At 39.6% G+C, this 22,522-nt stretch overlaps 1 protein-coding gene across 2 annotated transcripts; it reads right to left on the bottom strand.

Annotated features, from left to right (window-relative positions):
* Nucleotides 1–658: 658 nt before the first annotated feature.
* LOC111582712 (equilibrative nucleoside transporter 2) lies at nucleotides 659–19,812 on the bottom strand. Of its 2 annotated transcripts, none has more exons than XM_023291542.3 (13): nucleotides 19,597–19,812; nucleotides 13,346–13,393; nucleotides 13,066–13,147; nucleotides 9,591–9,736; nucleotides 8,380–8,519; nucleotides 8,146–8,280; nucleotides 7,840–7,937; nucleotides 7,392–7,461; nucleotides 6,747–6,940; nucleotides 6,506–6,608; nucleotides 6,313–6,398; nucleotides 5,246–5,445; nucleotides 659–3,487 (listed from the first exon to the last, which is right to left on the bottom strand). In XM_023291542.3, exons 2-13 carry the CDS (start codon nucleotides 13,375–13,377, stop codon nucleotides 3,376–3,378), a joined length of 1,398 nt encoding a protein of 465 aa, XP_023147310.1. In that variant the 5' UTR covers nucleotides 13,378–13,393; nucleotides 19,597–19,812; the 3' UTR covers nucleotides 659–3,375. The 2 variants fall into 2 exon arrangements, with proteins under 2 accessions (XP_023147310.1, XP_035813695.1); XM_035957802.2 differs by lacking the exon at nucleotides 19,597–19,812 and adding an exon at nucleotides 15,109–15,252.
* Nucleotides 19,813–22,522: the final 2,710 nt, after the last annotated feature.

The following is a 22,522-nucleotide window of genomic DNA, read 5'->3' as shown; positions in this document are numbered from 1 at the left end:
AACAGTGATAGATGAAATTCGTCAGCTGTGAAAAGGTTCTTTAAACTTCGTCATTTAAAATAATCCTGGTGGCGATTATCCAGCTCAACTGGTTCTCTTAACACTACAGGATAGACAAAGAAAACATAATCACATTGTCGCCAACATATTGCAATATAATTGCACTGTCGCCAGCGTATTGCAACATAATCATACTGTCACCAACAATCATGGGCAATAGAGCATGATGTATTGCAGGAAATCTATCACATTATAATCATATTGTCACCTGAAGGAGGACGGACCACAGCTGCACCTGCTGCTTCTTTTCCTGCCTCGGATTCTGGGATGTTGCACTGTATGTCACAGTGAGGAGGGAAAATATACAAGAAAAGTTTGCAAACATGTAGAGCATTGTAGTAAAGTTTCAGATATTTTAGAACATGTACATCAGCCATAACGTCAACACTACTGACACCTAAACATTGTCTCAGAGCTTCACCCGTTTAAATGAGGAGTGTCACTCTTTTGTCTAACTGTACATGCCTGTTCTTTCTCACAGCCACATAAAACACCTCGTTGCTAAGCGACCACATTTACTAAAAACAAATCCAGCCTCTGGTGAGGATCCGTCACAGAAAATACCCTTTTTTTTTTTTTTTTTAAGAATCAAACAAAGTCGGTTCATCCATTTATTTACACCCAGTCTGTACAGATACATTATGAACAGGCATGAATTCCCTTTACTGCACCTCTGGGGTTGCAGTGAACCAGCAATGGATCAGTCAGTAACGATGTGGTTGAAGGAAAAAAAAAAACACAGCAGGGTGAAATGTTGCGATGGATGCACCAAAAACGACTGGCAACACGAGCATAGATTTGTATTTAACCCAACACAACATGGATGTTTTAACCCTATTATTCCTGTATCTACTTCCTGTACATCCAGCCTGAGAGTCTCATCATTTGAAGTCCATATTTTTGATGTGTTTCATGTGTAAGGGTCCTGAAGTCACTACAACAAGACCACACTCCATGTCACTGATGCTGCATCGACTTAATGTGGGAAATTTAGCTTCCAAATAAAGCGGCAGTGTTCAACATTTAGTCGGCATCAACTACCTTTTCCATTCAGGACCACATGTGATCCATAGTTGCCATGACAACTCCTTGCTGTGTTGCATAAATGAGGTCCCGCTTTTAAATAAAAATAAAATATTAATATTGCTTAATATTAAGTCTCAGCCCTTGGTTTGTTTTGAAGCTTATTTACACGAACTCAACATCCTTAAACTCTTCCTTTACAGATTCAGTTGAAAACAAAAACATTAAACACAGAATAAATGCAGCACTTCCTATATGAGTTAATGGTTATTGTGGATCTTGAGCTATAATGGTCGTTTTTGTACATGTGTGCGCTAGAATCAGTCATTGGAGCATGGCACAATGGTCTACAATGTCTACAAACCCTACACTATCCGACACAGTTAAATGGCCAGAACAACAGCTGTACAACAGTACATAAACTTTTGTTTTTCACAATTACTCCAATATTCACACGTGATTGTGCATCAATGGCTCAATGTAACAAAAGGCGTCAGTCTGTTGGTTCGTCCAACCAGTAAGCTGCAGTAAAAGATCCCAAGAAACTCAAGTAAATCTACTTCCTGTGTCAAGAGCTGGTGTCTGAGCTTTAGACTCCAGAGTGTAGAAGAGAGCTTGCTGTAAACGTCCTGTCCTCTATCTGTCACAGCATGTTTAACTATGAAGTTGTAAAGAAGCTACATTTATTGTCCAGTAGATGGCAGTAGTAGTCTACTTGCTGGTGCTGCAGGTTCGTAGAGGTAACTAGGAGACTAACTGCACTGAGTTGTTATGAGACAACCAGCCACTAGACACACGTTAAAGGTAAAGCTACATAGCAGTAAGACCCCCACCTATAAGAGACACTTCACTATACACGTCTTTGTGGTTGTTTTGAGTCTATTCGTGGTTGTTTTGTACCTGTATGTGGGTTTTTTGGATCCATTTGTGGTTGTTTTGGGTGTCTTGATGTGGTTGTTTTAGGTCTCTGGGGTTTGTTGTACCTGTTGGTGGATTTTTGTACCCATTTGTTGTTGTTTGGAGTCTCTCGGTGGTTGTTTGGAGCCTTTGTGATTGTTTTCATTATTTCTGGATTTGTTTTGAGTCTCTGTGGGTGTTTTGTAACCGTTTGTGGTTGCTCTGAGCCTTTCTGTGGTAGTTTTGAGTGTCCATGTGGTAATTTTGAGTCTTCATGTGGTAGTTCTTAGTCTTCCTCTGGTAGTTTTGAGTCTTCGTGTGGTAGAGCCGAGTCTCTTTGCAATCGTTTTGTCTTAACAGTTATTTTGAGTCTCAGTAGTTATTTTGAGTGCTTTTGTGATTGTTTTAGGTCTCTTGGTGGTTGTTTCTAAGTCTTTTTGTAATTGTTTCAATACTCTTCATAGTTGTTTTGAGTCTCTGTACTAGTCTGACATTGTCTTGCATCACACTTTTAGTACGTATTTCTAGTATGTGTTTGTGTTTTCAGCATTTCTTTCCAGTACTCCTTTGTGTCTCTTTGTAGTTCATTTTTCATTGTTGTTTTCTGCCTCTTTGTGATAGTTTTGCATTTGAACATAAAATGTAAATAGAGGCTCTGGCCCAGGGCCCCCGTCCCCTGAGACTTTTCTTGTTTAGTAATCGATCCATGTCCCTCAGGCAGGTCATTAACCCACCATCTGTAAGTTACAGTACAACATTACCACAAAGTCTTTCTTTGTTCTACACCTGTAACACACTGCTGTTTCACTAGATTCATTAGAAAATACTAAATAATGTTTGCAAGAAAAATACAGCTAAAATAACTACTGTAATTAAGCTAACAAAAAAGCATTCATTCAAGCCATCAATCAGATTTTTAAAAAATCTATCTCATATCAAAAGCCAACCAGAGTATAAACAAAGCTTAACTGTGGCAAAATCAATCAAGTCCAGGAACATATGAAAATTAATCATGTCCATCTTCCTATGGTTTCCCTTTATCTAGAGGATTTCCTTTAAACAATGCTAAATTAAACATAAATAAAACTAAAAATGTAAAACAGTCAACATAAAAAGTCCAACTTCTGTCTTCAGGTTAGAAGCTGGTATAAAAACCATCCATCCACAGTAACATAAAGGATTTCCCATTGTCAGTCCTTGTAGACCACTTCATGAGCTGTTTGTTACAGCCGACGGGCCGTAATTGTCAGAACTGTCAAATCAATTGACAGACGAGGGGTAAAAACAAGAAGATCGTACGGAAGGAGCAGACTGATGAAAAACTACTTATCATACTTCCTCCTTCAGGTGTTTGTGAGATTATTCAAGCGTCTATGCAGCTCTGTATGTGTGTGTCTAGACCAGAGTCCGGAGGGGGAAGGACAGGGCGGCTCCTATGGACAGACCCAGGGCCAAGAAGAAGGTCATCAGGGCTCCAGCCGTCTCTGCGTCCTTCTGCTCCACTAACCTGAACACAGAGGACATATTTAGTCTTTTCAGTAGAACACCAAGGAGATCAACCTGCTGAGATTTGATTCATCAGATTGAACATTCAGCTGCCTTCATTTTTTGTTGCCATGGCGATCCTAGCTGGAACAGGGGATTTTGGACACACCTTGATGCCTTCAAGGACACTCTGAGATTCAAGAGTTTGCATTAAATGTTGCACAAAATCGCCTGTTCATGAATCATCCTTGCCTTTTTTAGCATCTAATCCTCGAACAGTCATATAAGAGACGTCTTAAATCAACACGAACCAAACGCTTCCTCCTGTCGCTTTAACTGTGATGTAGCTCCAGGAAATACTGGATGTATAATTAAAGGTAGAACTGTTTCAGTCATCGTCTAGAAACCTAAGAAACTGTAATTAGGGTGTGAATGGTGCAAAGACTATTGAAACCCATGGGTTTTTTTCATCTCAAATTTGGTGGCCTAAAAATACTCAAAAACATGAAAATTTGCACACAATTTGCATAGGTGTGACCCAAAATGGCTCAATAGCACCACCTGCAAAATTTCAAACAGGAACTACGGCCAGTACGTGGCACCTAGAGTTGTGAAACTTGGTACACATATGTAACTCGTCAAGACACACAAAAATGTAATTGCCCAAAACGCAAAAGGAAGTCGGCCATTTTGAATTACGTGTCATATTTTGGACCATTTTGGACTAATTGTTGCACAATTTCAAAACCTTTAAATTCAAAGGTGGTTACCCCCACAGAGGTCAAATTTTGTCAGGATGTACAGCAGTTATGGGGGATCAAAAGCTATTGAAATGCTCTGGAAAAGTCTGAGGGTGTGGAAATGGTGACCCTGGAATTTCTGCATTTCCACATGACACAGGAAGTGCTGTAAAACCAGCCTGAACATGCTCCAATCTGCCTCAAACTTTACATGTATGATCAGAGTCCAGCCCTGATGACATACATGGGGTGACATACATTCACAGTGATAGCGCCATCTGGTGGACATATTGGATTCGCTGACCAATAAGGATGCGAGGACCCATTCAACGCTGCTTGCAGCTTTAATTTTCTGCAGTTTTTTGTTTCCAGATTCTTGCATGTGTATTCGATTGTTTGGCTGCGCCATAAAAAGACACATAAACCAAAATTAGAAAAGATTTTTCGGGTATTAAAATGTGTGTTTGTCACCAAATCAATCAAGTATTAAGACTTTCTCATGTGGCAACAGGTTGGATTCCACCAAGTTTTCTTTTAATAATCATCTTGTAACTGTTGATTATCTACTTTTATATAAAATCTTCTTTTTAAATAGGTTTAATTACTGACAGCCTTGATTAATTCCTCCAATGAGTATCTTTTCCAACTACACTCATCAGTAACATTTTTAAATGTGTTCTATGCTCTTGTCTTGTTACTTTGGCTGATTAACTATCAACATAATTTTCTATTTCATGATGCAGTATATGCTTGGAGTACAACGTTACTGTTTACAACTGGAGGAGCTCACTGACCTTAATTTGTGCGACTGCCAGGAAAAACTGCTGGCATCCTCAGATGGAAACCTCCTGGGTCTGATTTATATTTACATTATGTGACACTGCCAGTTTGTCTTGAACCAGAATGCAGCTCATCCTTAAATGACTTTGATCTTTTGCTGATTTCATTCTACCCAGTTTGCTTTAAGGTGGAGCTAAATTTCAGATAAACTGAGGTAAGCACCAGAACTGCAGCAACAGGAGTGTACCGTTTCTACTCACTGTGGTGCGTAGGACATGGACAGACAGACGAAGTAGCCGCTGGACAGAGAGAAGAGAGCCATGATGGCGGTGAAAGCGGCGTCGTGGGAAAAGAGAACAGGAAGGAAGGAGCGACTCTGGACGTTACAGAGCATCAGCAGAGGGATGAAAACCACCCTGGAGACGACCAGCGCCGGGAACAGACGGGACTCTTTACGAGGCTGCAGAGGAGATAAGAAAGAAGAGTTGTTATGGAGACGTTGAGGCCGATAAATACATGATCTGAGATTTCATAACAAGCGGAAAATGCTAGAAGATGTAAAATACATGAGTGGGAGAGTGAAAGATACATTTAGGTTGAGCAGATTAATACACTTGTACAACAGCAACTGATGTTAACAGCCTGGAATCACAAAGGGCTGCTTGATACCGAGGATCTGAGCCATATATATAGAGTCATGGAAAAAATGATTAGACCATGGGAGCCCATGGCACTGAGCTGTGTGGGAGAGACGGGAACATCCGGTGGTATAAAAACACAACAGAACGTGAAACCAGCTTCTAACAGAGGAACAACTACAGGAGAGAAGCCAAATCCCCCTATCGCTTCATGCCCTCCGGTCAGTGTTTAATGTTACTGTTATTGTTCCAGTGGAGGGCCAGTGAGGTGATTTTCAGTCAGGAGAACTGAGTCATGTTTCCTCCGTCATTTATCGCATTTGTTTCCAATGATTGCTTTTAGTTAAATGGGTTCTGCAAACACGCTTGAACAATAATGTGGACAATATGCTGCAGCACCTTAGTGACTCAATGTTTTGTGCCTTTGTAGATAAATTGTGATGTCTAAGTTCTAATGTGTAAATGATAATACTGTTGAAATAGCACTTATGTTTTTTGAAGAAATTTCAGGCTGTTCATTTAATGTGAACATTTCTTGCATTAAAACAAAGTGAAAAATTTGGAGTTGTGGTTATTTATAGGTTATTAAGCTCTGATTTTACTGGTCCGGCCCACTGGAGATCAAATTGGGTTGTATGTGGCCCTGAGACACTGTAATCTCCTATGTAGAATGATAGTTTGATACTCACCCACTGTATCAATGTGGTGACGGTGCGACCAATCCAGTCATTGATGTTGAAAATCAAGAAGCAGCACACTGAGATAAAGAAACGCTCTGCAGAAAGAGGACAGACAGCAGAGAGGTTTAGAGTATGAACTGTATTCATGCTCAAGCAGCAGAGATGTCTGTAATCACTGAGCTGAAGCGAGGCTCCGTCGTACCCCATTTTCCTGGGAACGATGTTTTGACATCTACAGTGACAGCGGGGAACACGGACAGAGTGACGGTGAACACGAACGTCACACAGAACGCCATCACCCAAATCTAGAAATTAAGGAAAGGAGACATTTTTTTAAAAAGATTTTACACATTCAATGAACCCAAACTGCTAGTCTGGGATCTGTGACAGAGCAGCGAACATCTGATCTTGTTTCTATCTTGGTTACGTTTGAGTGGGTTTACCTTTTTGAACACCTCTATGACCGAGGCCTTGGTTTGCTGATTCTCCTCCGGCTCCAGAGACAGGAAGGCCTGCTTGTTCCCGTCCTGATCAGGATCCACCTCGGTCTCGGCCACACCGCCGTCCGTTGCCGAACCGCCGGTCACCGACCCGTTAGCGTGGCCGTTCAGCTTCCCGTTTTCCACAGAGCTTCTCTCTGCAATTGAACGCATCACTTTCACCGTCTCATTTGCAAACAGAACACTTCATTGTTCAGCATCTGCTCAAAGGAAATCAATTCAAATGCGACGGCTGGTTTAGAGAATTGTGTGTTTGAGTAAACAGAGCTCTTTGGGGTATTTGGCATTCGTCTGTGTGGAGCCTGTGTGAGTCCAACAGGGTCTGTCTTTGTCTCTGCACACATTCTAATTAGATAAAGAGGGTCAACTGACTTAATGAGATAATGTTCTACTGAATTGATTTGATTCAGTTAGACTGTGAAGGACAGAATTGCGAACTCGGTGGAAAAGCAAACAGATGACTAGACAAATGTTTGATGATCTCGAAGTCTGCTCATGTCAAAGAACTTGTACTTGAAAATGGGGACGCAGAGTGAAAAGAGCAACTGTCCCTGTGGGGCAACTTAATGGCATTCGTTGAGGTCCCACCTTTCAGCAGATCATCCGTGGTGTCTGCCTCGTACTTGCTGCTTTTGTTCAGATAAAACTGAGCAAACTCCTGCAGAGAAACACCAGAAAAGACACGTGAGATCTAACAGCTGAAACACAAAATACAATTAAATAAAAATAAATAAACCATAGATTAACCTATTGGTCTAAAACCTCTGTACGCATGTTTAGACTAAAATGGATTTAAGTGGGATTACAGAGGAGTTGTGTAACATTTTACACGGACTAACATGGACAAAAATGATTTAATCCACATCTAATTAAAATTCTACTCAGTTCTCTGCCTGCTTATAGTCAGATAAAGCAGTCTAAAAGTCTACCAAGAGAGTTTTGAGGATCAGGATATCTGGCAGGGGATTTTGTATTTACAGATCCAATTTTCTGACCGTCCTCCAAACTCGGTGGATTGTGAGTTTAGCCGACTAACCAGGCGTGGCAGCAGCAGGTAGCTGAAGAGCGTCACCAACGTCCCCACGCAAGGTGTGATGAAGTAACCCAAAGCTGCCGACTCAGAATCTGCATCACCTGAGCCACAAACACACAAGTTAGTACTGACGGATTCTAGGAAAGAGAAACACCAGAAAAAAACAGGATCTAAACATGAGCTGCGTCTTTAAAAAGGCAAGGCGTGTGTTGTGTGGTGTGTGCCGTCATGCTGATTTGACTGTTTTCAATGCCCTGTGTTTCTAGGCAACGGAGGCTTAGCGTTTTGTGTGTTGTGTGGGTGTCTCACTGGCGATGGCGAGCAGCATGGCGATGGCAGCGAAGGTCCCGGCGAGGCCCTGGCCGCTCATGAAGATGGCGCTGTACTTCTGAGGCAGCAGCCCCACCAGGCCGAACAGACTGCCCTGCAGCACGGCTCCGAACGCTGCCAGTGGAGGGAAGAGGAGGGGTTGTTTATCGTAGCACTTCATCGCTGAGACGCACATCATCTCCACCGGTTTCGCTCATACACACACCGACTTACAGTTAATGAACCAGATAGTAGCCATGGTGACGGAGAAGAAGCGGTCCTCCTCCATGGGCACTTTGACCAGCACTGCTGTGAGGATGAAGAGCAGCAGGATGAAGACGAGGCTGCCGGCGATACGCACCGCCTCCGATATCCTGAAATACAACCAGAAAACACTGAGGCGTACACTTAGTAGTACCTAAAGTATTCATAAACGGATCGACCTAAGTTGGTTTTCGCCATAAGTCAGAACTCCAGCAAAAATGTAAACAAAACCGTTCCGTGCATCACAACATCGATCAGTTCTTCATAAAGTCCCGAAAACCAACAACTTTCATGCATGTATGAATCATTTTACAAGAAGATAACAGAATATTGTAACGGACTGATATTGTTGTTGATGTTGAGGTTTCAATGTTTATTGTTCAGTTCCAGATTTACCTAATGTCAGTGAACGTGCCATGTTTAGTTAGCTCACCTCTGATTGGCTGAGAGTCAGCAGTAGAGAGAGCTGGGAACGGTGGCTAATTCTGGAGCTAAGTTATGGGGTTTTTCTGGTTATTCTGACGTTGGCTACGGTCCACAGTATCCTGTGTGAAGGTTCAATAAACCAGCAGAGAACCAGATAAAGTCTCACTCATTCATCACAGAGGGTCGCTACAATATGTTAACCTGTTTTTACATCTTGACCCATGTTGGTCTGTGTTTCTTCCTGTTCTGAGAGTTTTACTATATCTAATTTCACTTCCATGGAGAAGGTTTTCCTTTTCTTCGAAGCATCAGAAAAGTCTGACTTGCGCTTGGAAGCCATAATGAAGGACAAAAAGTTAGTGAATGTAGCACAATCCAAGGTGGCGTACAACCAGAAAATATCAACAAAGCCGTCTTCATTTGTTCCAACCTCCATCAAATTCCTGAACAATGCTGCTTGAGGCTGAAGACTGTGCATTAATTTTTATCATGCTTTTACTATGGTGATTTTTACTATGGTGTATGTATGTGTTATGTGTAATGTCATGGGATATGTGCAATACTGTTCTGTAATTGTTGTTGAGATGGCATTTATGGCACAGTTGCTGAGTCCAAGACAAACTGCCCCAAGTGAGACAATAAAGTGTATTGTATTATATTGTATTGTAAACCGAGGACCCCTGTGATACTTCTACTAGACATTGTTATTTCTGCGGAACACTTTGGTCACATTGTCTTCCAGCAGCGTCACTGACCTCTGGTACAGGAAGGAGTTGAGCAGGGTGAATAGCAGCAGGGGTAGCTGGGACAGCAGGGTCATCCAGTTGTTGAAGTAGTACTCTTTGCGGACCACCACTGTGCCGTTGCTCCATTCTGTTGTGTTTAGGCGACCTTGGAAATACTGCAAACCCAGAGGGAAGGAGACAGAAGTTAGATTATCACTGTCAAACTACTGCAAGCGCTGCTAAATCATTAAACAACAATAAGTCGTTTTTTTCAGTGTCACCTTTATGGTACAGTCCTTCAAATTCTACACTTAGGATGTTCTTCCAGTTTAGGAAACTATATTACACTGCTTTCCTCATGAGGTGAGTCGTATCCAAATATTATTTCTACTCACATAAACATTCACACATTTGTAGCGATCAGTTAAGTTAATCTACAGTTAAACTAGTGACCTTTCTAAAGCTGCAGTAATCTTTACTTCTATGTCAACAATCAGCCAAATGACCAATGTATGTATGTTGACAAAGCACTTGTATTGACAAACTTGCAGTGAATTATGACCAAATTATCACCCCTGACCTCAATGTGGGATTTTAGCTTCTCTACCAACTCTTCTGGGTTGTTTTCAGCAGCAATATGAAGCTTTTTCATTTAAAATGAGGCTATTCTAAACTCCCTGAACACCAAACAAGACAAAGTTAACATAATGAAACACTATTAGCCACTTTTTAATTGTGTTTTGCGCTTGTTCCTCCAGACCTAAACAGAAAAAGAAAAAAAAATACTGTTGCAATTGTAATGGAAGTTTCATGTTCATGGTTTTGTTCCTCTTATTCTATTCATGAAGTAGACACATTGTTTGCCTGACTGTGAGAAACATCAGCTTTCAACCAGCTGAGCAGAAGTTCTTGTTTTGTTATTCAGCTTCAGGCAGAGTACAACATGAAAGGCATAGGGTGATTTCTATCTATGGGTGCAGTGTTCTTATGAAAATTTCCAGCGATTTTACACTGAAAGAAGGACGAAACTATAAACACTTTGCTGAGATTTGCTTCTGCAGACTAGATATGGGCCGATGTGTTTTTGTTATGAGTGATCAAGGAGACAGATAACCAATATTTGAAGCTGACATACAAATCTCAGTGTCAAGATTAAGAATAACATAAACTTTCACATGAAATTTCATTGAAATGTCTGTTTATTCACTGTTTACATGTGTAGTGTTGGAAAAAACAGATCCTTCACTGTCAACTGGACATTACGTATGAATTTTGAATTCTTTTTGACATTTTTGAATGGATTTATTATTCCACCAAGGAACGCGGTGGAGGTTAACTGATGATCAGCGTTGGTTTGTCTGTCTGTCTGTCTGTCAGCAACATTATTCAAAAACGGATTAACGGATTTTGATGAAATTTCCAGGGAAGGTCAGAAATGACACAAGGACCAAGTGATTAGATTTTGGCAGTGATGCATCTTATAGTCTGGATGCACGGATTTGTGAAAGATTTCTGTATCATTGCCGGACGGCGGCACGGCGTCACTGTAACCATGACAACTAGTGAACACTACGTCAGCTGCCTGCTGATGATCACATGATTGCGATCCTACTACAAATCCACCACTGTGGACTTATCAGGACTTATCCGTCGGAAATGATACAAGAAACAACTGATTAAATTGTGGGGGTGTTTCTGAGTCCTATCAATTCTCGCCGCCTGCTACATATTTAGGTCAGGTGATTCGGTATACATGCATAACACACACCTTTGCTCACCACAAGGTCCTTTTGTTTGTGGGTACATCTATAATAAATGGCCACATTCTATGGGGCCATGATTTCTAATCATTAATAACTAATAAACAAATGCTGCATTTCTAAAAAATATGCTGCATTTCTGGGGTAAAGAACAGCCTTGGAGGAGTACTGCATTCTGAGTGCTTTTCTAGTTTAATTTGTAATGGATTTTTACTAAATGATGACACTGGCAATCAGAAAAATGCTGAATATCCTATCGTGAATCCTGAGTGCAGACTCTGAGTATCCTTTGTGTCTTGTTTTTTTTGCGCATGCAGTCTGATCCATATGCACAAATACTCTAAAAGACACTTTGTCGTTCGCAAATGCTCTTAATTACAGCATTTCCACAACAGACACTGGGCTTAACGACAGACTTCCAGTTTATTTACGTAATATGAAATTAAGAGGAAGTAAAATAACTGATGATTTAAGAGGTTTTGTCAACATGAGCACAAACGTCAGCTGACAAATTAGAGCAGAAATTCACATAAGTCTAATAAGCACATTTTGTGTTTTCATTTCCACAACAACACTGCTGTTATTCAGTCTGCTGCTTGCTTTGTTGTGCTGGCTGGTTGCTCTCACTCAATTCCATCCTCTATCAGTAAGGAGCTGAAAATAGCCCACTGTGAAGTGTCAGTACTTTCAGCGGGACTTAAAAACCAGCAAGGCCTTGGGTATGCAAGTAACAGAAATGTGAAAAGAGGCTTCGTTCAGCTCATGAACACGTGTCCGTGTGCAGTGATCCACATGATTACCCAAAGCCATTTGATAGACTATGGATTCTTGGCTCCCCACAGGTCATGACATTTAAACACTCTAGGGCCAGACGGCAAAACACGCATGATATTGACAAATTACTTCAATCACTTGCTAGAAAACATCAGTACGACTAATCCAAGGCACGCTGGAACCCTAAAAAACAAACTGTTCTTAAGTTACAGAAAGAGTTTAACTGTTAGAGTAGAAGAACACAATAAATAATAATAAGCATTTAATATACTGTATTTGGGATGCAACAGGAAGTGTATTCTTCCCAAACCAATCTGTAGGCAACGTTTAGTTTGGTATGAAATTTATTCACTTCAGAAAACCCTGTGGACATAATAGTTATTATTAGAAGTCTATTTTTGTCGATGGTCTCTTAAAAAAAGTTTCCCGTGGATTGACAGCACCAGTTGTTGTCCATTAGCTGTAGCATGCTAGCAGGTTTAGCCTTGAAATCTGAGCAAACACTTCCCCATTTTTGCCATTTTATTGTTTTTTAGAACCACTCTTGCTCACTCTATTTGTGAATTGAGCTTTGATTGTCCTGTAACAATTCAGGCTTCATTTTTTCAAACAAGGTGTCTGTGATTTATAAAATTAAAAATATAAAAGATAAAGTTGTGTTTCAACCCATTTTACAAGCTGAAACTCCACTGCTGGCTTTAGGGGTTAATTTAGTCACGAGTATGTTGCAGTTGTCTCAATGGACGATTTATATATTACTTATTTTAGACTTGAAAGTAGAAAGCTCTAATTTTTTTCTTACTGACCGTTACAGTAAAATTCGGGACAATCAATTGCTTCAGAAAAAGTTCGTTTGAAGATGTTGAGGCTATGTTTGTGCACCATTACACTCCAATAATATAATATATTCTGTCAGATTCTTTGTGGGATTAGGCCATTGATGTCTTATGTTTCATATCTTCAGTTTTTACCAGTGAGGCAGTCATGAAGAAATTCCATGGCAGCAGTGTTCCCAGGCCCAGAATGAAGAAAATGACTCCCACTAAGCAGCCCCTGTAGATAAGAAGTAAAGAAAAGACGGGAAGGCAAATGAACAACAGAATAAAACCAGTCGCAGAAGTCCATCAGTGACTAAATATTTTTAGAAAACACACAGAAACTGTGGTCGAGAGCAAAACATGCGAGGACTTAGTGGTCGAGAGCAAAGAGTGGGAAGTGAGAGTTTGTAGTTTCCATCGGATTTGAGCTCACCGGTCCTGAGGAGCGTCAGTTCGGCCCTTCATGCTGATGTAGGAGGTTCTGGTGAAAGGCCAACAGGAGAGAAGAAAGGTCAGCGCCATTGCCAAAGATTACACAGTGTGTAGTTCCTTTCCTTGACCCTCCTCTGCCTGGGTTTCACTGCTTAGCAATGCAGGAATCTCTTTACATTCTGTCATGAGGCTGTGAGGGGCTGAGCAAAGGAAAGTGCCTACAGGGCCGCTCTAAAGAACCCTGGTGTGATATGTGTTCAAGTAGAAGACAAAGTGCTTTCACATGTGAACCTGTGACTGTTACAATGAGCTAAACTATCCAGCAGCATGTAGTTAAATGCGTAGAAGCAGCCAGGGATGGCAGGAAGGCAAACATCCAGTTAAATGACCCCACTGAGCGCAGTTTCAACGACCTTCCATTGACGTTTTGGCATTGGAACCTAAACCCTGAGGCTGGGAACAAATTCTGTCCTTGTTTTAAGTGTACATTGGTCAAAAACCTACGAATTCACACCCTGTGTACACAAAAACACCACAAAACACTCAACAAACACAGTCACCAAATGGACTGAAAGGTATTGACCCAGTGGAAAAAGCCGTTCTCTCCACTCACTGCTCATTTTAACTTGCCAGAGACGTAATACAGTCTAGGGCTGGACACGAATATCTGAATATTGGGTCGTGACGGTGGTATCAAAATATTTATTTTGAGATCCAAATATTCGAATCCCCCTCCGAAAGCGGAGGTAAACTGTTTTGCATCCTGGGCAATATTGTGATGGAATAAAACGAAAATCATCGACTGACAAACAACTTTCTACTGCAAAACATATTAGGAGAATGGCTGAAACGAGCAGACCACAGACCAGACAAATCACTGTTGCATCCAGATCTGTTGCGAGCACTGAATGAATGAAGGCACGTTAGATCAATTACTCCGTCAAGGAACTTACTTATTTTAAAATGTTGAAACATGTTCTAAAAGCAGAAAAAAATGCAACTTTTTAGCAATTGTCACTACTGTCTCCCGCAATTTCATCGCAACAAAAAACGCTTAAAACATCACAAATTTTTTGAAAAGCTGCTGCGAATTCAGGCATTTTAGGCCGCAACAATCTTGAAAAATGCCCGCAAAATCCTAAAGGGAGTGATAATAGAGCTAAACTTACATTGATGCTACTTTAGGAGTCTGCTGTAGTTCCTCAAATCTTTTTTCCAAGTTCTACAACTGTGTAAGAGAGGTCTGTTTTTTTCCACTGACTCTTGTTTTTTTTTTTGTTGCATTTGTCGCTTCCAGCAGTTTCAGTAATCGTTTTACTTCCCTAACCCTTGCCAACCAACACCTCCTTCCTACCAGCAAAAAGCAGGTGTGAGCTAGACATCGGCAAACCAAACACAAAGACAGCTGCGTCATTCTCAGGGTCCAGGAAAGTCATATGATTCGGTTGAGTCAACATCAGTTATGAATGTCCTTCGTTTGCCATGAATTTCAGGGTTTGTACACAATGTTACTTTCCAGGAGTGCTGAGCTAAATAAATAAAAAAGACCTGCTTTCTCCCTGGTGAGAGGGTTGGTTGAACAGCCAGTGATCGGACATGGTTTTCAGGGTAAATCATGCCGGTCAAAAGTCATTACAGTCCAACTAGACAGCATGTTTTAAGCAGCTGAGCAGAACTAATTAGAAAGTGCCAGTAAATCATGGACAAGTGTGGTCAGAAAGGTCATAAAAAAACTGTTTTTGTGGTCTATACCATCAAACATACCATAAAAGACGGAAGGGAGTGGATCAGTCGGTCGCAGTGTTTGTCTCCAAACCGCTACCCAAAGTTCTTTAATGTAGCTTTGATCCTCTGAATCCAATGAGAGGAAAACAGCGTGAGGTTCACCAGGAGAATTAACATCATGCCGAGGTGGGGGTTTGGTTTTCTATAAGGACCGCTGAAGTTGAGACGGCAAACACTACCAGGGGTCATTCAGGGTCAGGGCTCAAAGCAGACATAACAGGGTCACTGGAGTTCCTCATAGGTTCCCTGCATCAACAGGAATGTCAGCTGATATAAGCTACTTAAAATATGTTTCTGTCCATTCTCACCAAACATTCCTGCAAATATGGGATGTTTTATTATTTCTAGGAGCAGAAAACAAACACTGGCTGGCTGACAATTGGTCCAGTAATAGCTCCAGGTGATTTCAAAGACTATAGCTCGAACAAAAACACAAACATGTTTGTGTGTAAACCTGGTGTGTGTTGTTTAGACTAAGAACAAACTACATGTGTAGGTGTTCAATGGAAGAAAAAGACACATGGCAAGAAGGACACAGAACATAAAGCAAAAAAATAATGTACAAGTTATATAAGATCCCCTAAAGAAAGGTTATTTTCTAGGGCCATAATGTCCTTGGGTTTGTCAATATGCTTCGATCTGACCAAATCTTATTGCATGGACAATCGACAGCATCAATTTCATAAGCAGAAACGCTCTACATCAACATCCTTCCACAACTAATTCACAGTTTTTGGCGACACAATAAAAAAAAACTCTGTATTTTTACAACTCTGAATGAGCCGAACCTAATGAAGGCTGCTAATTTATTAAACGTGGATTCATGAGTCAGAGTTAGCTCCAAATGAATTGACACCAGGCGAAGTAGTCAGTGTGGCTGCATTTTGTTAAAAAGGAAGGCAGTTTGTGTATCGCAGCTCAACAACCAACATGGCTGATCATCTAAAAACAGTAGGATTTCTGATCTACAGGTACTGCAGATACTAATTTCCGTAGTGTTCTCTTATGCATCGTTTTCCATCTACTACTCTTTAGTCTCTCCTCTTTACCCTCATCCCAACTGGTTGAGGTAGATGACTGACTTCCCTGAGCCTGGTTCTGCCGAAGGTTCCGCTTCTTTAACATGAGTTTTATTCTTTCCGCTGTTGCTAAAGACATTTTTTGAACTTGCTGAGTATTAATCTATGAAATAACATTTAAAGATCTTCACTTTACGAAGTGAAGTGCATTGAAATGACCAATGTTGTGAACTGGTGCTTTATAAGTAAGACTAAATTGTTGTAAATACAGTACAGAACAGCAAGTTTAAAATGATTTTTAATACTGCAAATGCTATTTTTTTTGCATTTGATTATATCTCATTGAGACTAATAATGCTAGCAGGTAGAATGAACTCAGCACACAGTAGCCTATTTAGTTAATGTAGAGAAAACATGCAAAAACAATAAATTCTTGCAAAAAAGATGAAGAGTAGGTGTGATTTCAGTTGGTGTTTTGGTATCCCTATACGGCTTCACAAAAAATAATAATTCAACCACTACAGTGTGAGTTGAAAAAGTTCATCCTCAGTGTGTGTGCTTCATAGTAACAGTTGTAAAGTTAAAAAAAAATCATGTTTGTGGGTAAAAGTTGTACATGCCAACAGATCTTTCAGGTAAACACAGAAAGACCATCATCTTCATCAGAGAAAACAGCCAACGGCCTTCTGGGGTTAAACTCATCTTACATATTGACGCTCAAACAACATGAGTAAAACACACATTTTGGAGTGGAGCGGGACTTTAACATTCTAGTGCTTCTCTCAGTCTTCTTTATTACCGAGGTCTTTCCGCCCCTCTTTCAGCTACAAAATATACAGGACAGAAAGGACAAGTGGCCTCTTTGTATCATGTGAGAGAAACCTCCTTAAATCTTTGAGGCAACATGCAGACGTGAGGAAAATTCGTATGTCCTGAATGAAACACTGAGGTGTGATTTTACAAACACACCTGCTTTTGTCTGCTTCAAATCCAGCAATTCGTCCTTTGCATGGCCGGTTATTAAGCCCTGTGAAGTAGGCATTTATCCAGGAGATGTGGAGGATATCAGCTGGCAAAATTATTTACTCTGCTCCTAGCAACACAAAAACATCATCTCTGCTTGTGTCCTTTATTTGTCTCCCTCAGTCTACTCTAATTTATGCTTTCCAATACTCCCAATTCACTTAAGTAAAGCACACACAGCTGTTAATTTTCCCCTGACAGGAAAATCAATCAACGCCTTAAAAAAGCTTTTTGTTAGCTGGGCATTTCCACAGATTATATACCAAACTGTTCCTCCCATACTGAGATGCGAGAAAACCAATTATACACGCTAAATTATCTCCTATGTCTACACACATAAACATTGTCACAGCAATAATACAGGCAGCTACTTGGGAGCCAGTACCAGCAGAGGAAGTTAACAAAACTGGAAATGCACCAAAACAAAACAAATCCACAAGAGTCACAACAAGCCATCAATTTAGGAACTATCGGCTTAGTTTTTGTGACACTTGCTGCTTCCGTTTTGAGTAACTGCACTTCCTAGCAACGCTTTGTCGCCTCCAGTCCACACAGTGACACATTTCTTTGTAAAAAAAACACCAGGTCTAATCTCATCTCCAGCAAGTGGAACGCGACTCAGTTGGACTCGTATCAGGTGACTCAGGACATTTCACCTCCTCACCTTCAAATTAAGGTCAAAAGATTGTTGCCCTGCTCAGCTATGAAATCTGATTCATTGAGTTTTGCCATATTTGTCAGCATTCATCCTGTTGCTTCTCCCAGCAGTGAAATCATTAACGCCAAAGTGCCGGTTCCATTGGCAGCAGTACAAGCCCCAACGTGTTTGACAAATGAGGCGATGTACCATTTTAATCCATCTCTACTCATTTTATATCCTGTAGTGAATCATCTGAGGTTTATCAGGAAGTCTCGTCTTGATTGTTGACAAGGAAACGTATCCACCTCCTTCCTGGAGAACATTCCTGACATGCTATGTGGTCTTATGAGGGTTTTCCTCGGGTGCAAATGCTTTTACTCACATCACCAATAATTGTGCTCCTCAGTCGACTCAACTCATTTGCCATATTCTAGTTTTCGTACCAACTGCCTTTGACACCTGCCAGATTTTTGCGTTTTTGAACCTCTTAATAATCATCTTCTCTTAAACATACCTCTGATATGGTCAGACAACACAACCTAAACCTCTCAACCAGCTCTTTGTATCGTGGGATCTGTTTTTATTCAGGAACTAAAACTGAAATAGGATACATGCGGTAGCCAAGTGTCCAATTACTTGGGAGCCTAGGCAGTTTGAACTGTGTGACAGAATGCATCTCCAGGCTGTTGATTTAACCCCTGAAAACTCATATCTGTGTTTCAAAGTACAACAAAGTTTTTACCAAGAAATAATCCCTTCCTGCCTAGAAAAAAGGCTTTCATGTAACTCTACACTGGGATCTTGCTGAGACAAGTTGGAATACTGAGGTGAATCAATCATACATGCCGATCTTGAACAAGAATGATGCAATGGAAAGCACACGAGTTAACTCCATCTGTGTTTTTAGGACTTGACATCTCCCAGCATATTAAAAAAAAAAACACACAAATTAAGATGTCAGCAAGACAAAAACACTTGGTTTTCACTAGATGGGGTCTTTAAAATGGCTATAACTGACACACAGTTCTTTCTTTGTTGATGTAAACCTACTTAAAGTAAAGCTGAGATGTGGCACTTTAATGTAATATCCATTATTGTGTTGAAACTGGATGCACTGAAGACCAAATGAATGTGTCACATATTATCTCCTACATGGTGTTGTTAAAATCCTCTGAGTCATAGGTATCATTCTTTACTGTAATCCAGTCTGCCTCACACCGGCCATGTGCGCTGATGACCGGGGATGAGTAAGACACTACCAACAGGAAGTACTATAAAATAAAGTGTGGGCCTTATCAGATTGTAGTAAAGCACCATGTGGTGACGTTACTTTCCTATTGTGTGACATGTAAAGTGCAGATCCAGCCATGTGTACTGTATAAGTTCACATGCTGTCCCATTATTAGCACAGATAGAGTCCAAATCATTAAAGAAGGTAAATTATGTAGCGTATTATCATCATTTACATGAAAGACACCACGCTTCATGTGACAATACACCTGCTCCATGCTGTCAGGAAGCAGAATAAACTAGTAATATTAAATAAAACTAATGTAGCTTAGAAGAAGCCATTAGTGTTAAATAAACTAGAATGTACCTTCATGTGCATTTCTTTTAAAAACCACTTTTTACCTCCATCTGTGAACTCGGCGAGGCGCATTTTGACAGCTGCAGAATCGAATTGAAATAACGGCTAAAAACAACATTAGAACGTCCAGCTGCCGGTGCAGAGCACGCGGCTAGCTAACTCAGTGATGGAGAAACGTGACGGAGACAGAGACTCACCTTGGAGGAGGAGGAAAAAGAGAAAAACGTTGGTTCCTGTCACTGTGTTCTCATAATGTTCAGTTATTCCAAACGGTCCGAAATGGCTCAGCGGCGACACGAATCGCTACTTCGGTAAATTCGTCGACCACACGTGGTGGGAAAGTAGAATAAATGGTGGTTTAATACGCCAGCTTCCATAGCATCTGCGGCACGTTGAAACAACACCCACAAAAAATACTTCCGGTGACGTGTCAAGCGTCGTACCTCTGCAGGGCGTACGTCTCCCAACTGAAATGTTGTTATCGCATGTAAAAGACTTAAAAGCCTTAAAATATCATCTTCATGTATGAAATTAACACATTAGATATGGATAATTGAAAAACAGGTGTATTTTTTTAATCATTATTTTATTTTAAATATCAAACCGATCCATTAATCGTGTTTATTTCGGTCCAAACATCAGAAACAATGCTATAATATTGCAAATAACAAATATTTTCAATGCTGATTAATCTTTCTATTGTGTTCGGGTTTAATAAATTAGTTCGTTGATTTTAAAAATGGTAAAATTAATAAATTTTAAAAATATGTCGATTTCTCGAAGCCCAGGATGACGTCACAATATTTGCTGATCAATTTAATAGCTGAGCAGACAATATTCATATTTAATATGCTGGAGTAACCCTAAAAATGACCCAAACCAATTAATAGGTTATCAGAATACTCTGTGTTTCATTGAACCGTCCTGTTGTCCTCATTTATGGGCACCAAAAAATATAGTTTCCTTGTCTGAAAAAAATCCCAAAATTCAGCAAAAAAAATCCCCAAATTTCTGAAAATTAGCAAAACTTTCAAGAAGAAAATTCCAATAATTCCCTAAAAGTTTCCCTTAAAAGTTTTATTTTAAAAAAAAACCCCCCAAATTTGGCAAGAAAATTCTTGTAATTATTTTTTTAAAAATGAGAAAAATCTTCAAAAAAAATCCTAAAAATATCTAAAGTGATTACATATATATCAGTAAAACTTCTAATATTTTCTTAAGAACATTCACATAAAAATCAACCAAAATCCAGCGAATTTCGCTGGATTTTGGTTGATTTTTTTGTGAATGTTCTTAAGAAACATTTTTAACATTTCTATTTTCCACCAAAAAATGTTCAAAGATTTCCCAAAAATGTTGAAAATGTGGACATCAGAAGTTTCACTGTGAAAATATATTTTTTTCCACATTTTCAAACTTAAAACGGATTAATTTTGACCCGCAGAACAACACAAGGGTTAAAATTCTCATTTACCGTACTGCACCAAAGTCAAACTCCTCGCATGTGAAAAACTAGTCGGCAATAAAGCTGATTCTTGTTCTGGTTTTGATGGTAATTAGGCTACAATCTAGTTTCCAAACTAGTGCTACCTGCAGTAATCCAGTAACAGTTGCAGCAGCAGTTTCCAAATCACAAAACACACAAGACTCAGTTTAACTCTCGTGTCATCCAAAATCCAGCAAAATTCGCTGGATTTTGGTTGATTTTTTTGTGAACAGTCTTAAGAAAATATTAGAAGTTTTACTGATATGTATGGAATCACTTTAGATATTTTTAGGATTTTTTTGGAAAGATTTTTACAATTTTTTTTGAAAATATTTTCTTGCCAAATTTGGGGGATTTTTTAAAATAAAACTCTTAAGGGAAACTTTTATGGAATTATTGGAATTTTCTTCCTGTAGGTTTTGCAAATTTTCAGAAATTTGGGGAATTTTTTGGGTGAATTTTTGGATTTTTTTCAGACAAGGAAACAATATTTTTTGGTGTCTGTACATGAGGACAACTGGAGGGTTCCCTAAGCAGAAAACACACTCGTAGTTGCTATTTTTCAATATTCATGGAAAAAATAGTTCAGAAAGTAACTTTAACAGAGTTTTTAGGTGTTTAATCTGTGACTTTAACCCTCATGTCGTCCTGCAGTTCAAAATTGACCCGGTTTAAAGTTTGAAAATGTGAGGGAAAAAAATATTTTCACAGTGAAACTTCTGATGTCCACGTTTTTAACATTTTTGGAACATCTTTGAACATTTTTTGGTGGAAAAAAAGAAATGTTAAAAATGTTTCTTGAGAACATTCACATAAAAATCAACCAAAATCCAGCGAAATTTCCTGAAAATTTTAGAAGTTTTACTGATATATATGGAATCACTATAGATATTTTTAGGATTTTTTTTGAAGATTTTTCCGCATTTTATGAAAATATTTACAAGAATTTTCTTGCCAGATTTGGAGGATATTTTCTTATATAAAACTTTTAAGGAATTATTGGAATTTTCTCCCTCAAGGTTTTGCAAATTTTCAAAAATTTGGGGAATTTTTTGCTGAATTTTTGGATTTTTTTCAGACAAGGAGACAATATTTTTTGGTGCCTGTAAATGAGGAAAATATGAGGGTTAATGTATCAAAACATTATTTTGTACATTAAATGGTTAATCAGCTTCTTTTTAACGATCAAAATCAGCTGCTGGGCTTTGATCAAACCCTGTTTCTGCTCAGATCTGTGTGATATTTAAATGCTGGACTTTGACAAATGTGGCCTCTTCATGTCCTCAAGCTCTGGAAGGTCCTTATCAGTTTATTTCAGTGCTGCACCTTGTCAAATAAAATTTAAGCTCCATTACGACCAACCAGATGGCACAAAATTATGAACAGGGCCTTCAGGGCAGGTGCAGGTTTTCCAAGTGCGTAGGACATCTGTCTTATCTTTCAATAAATCACCCATAAAGTCTAACAATCATTAAATATTTACGTATTTCTCTGAAGCACTTATTGTGAAGTACAGGTGAATGAGCAAAAATGCTTTCCTGTACAAAAATCAATGCAGAATTTCTGTTAACGTCTTCATAGAAGGTTGCTGTGCTGTGACTTCTACGAACACAGGACGGAGATGGTGCCACAAGTGT

The sequence above is a fragment of the Amphiprion ocellaris genome, chromosome 23 (assembly GCF_022539595.1).
Source record: "Amphiprion ocellaris isolate individual 3 ecotype Okinawa chromosome 23, ASM2253959v1, whole genome shotgun sequence".
Lineage (NCBI taxonomy): Eukaryota > Metazoa > Chordata > Actinopteri > Pomacentridae > Amphiprion > Amphiprion ocellaris.
This window is presented reverse-complemented; position numbering and strand designations above follow the sequence as displayed.

Bases quoted from the DNA above. Each gene is read 5' to 3' on its own strand.
- LOC111582712 (XM_023291542.3), bottom strand. From the start codon at position 13,377: ATGAAGGGCCGAACTGACGCTCCTCAGGACCG. The intron at 13,148-13,345 runs GTGAGCTCAAAT...TCTTATCTACAG, and splicing joins ACTGACGCTCCTCAGGACCG to GGGCTGCTTAGTGGGAGTCA. The intron at 6,941-7,391 runs GTGGGACCTCAA...GTTCAATTGCAG, and splicing joins CACGGATGATCTGCTGAAAG to AGAGAAGCTCTGTGGAAAAC.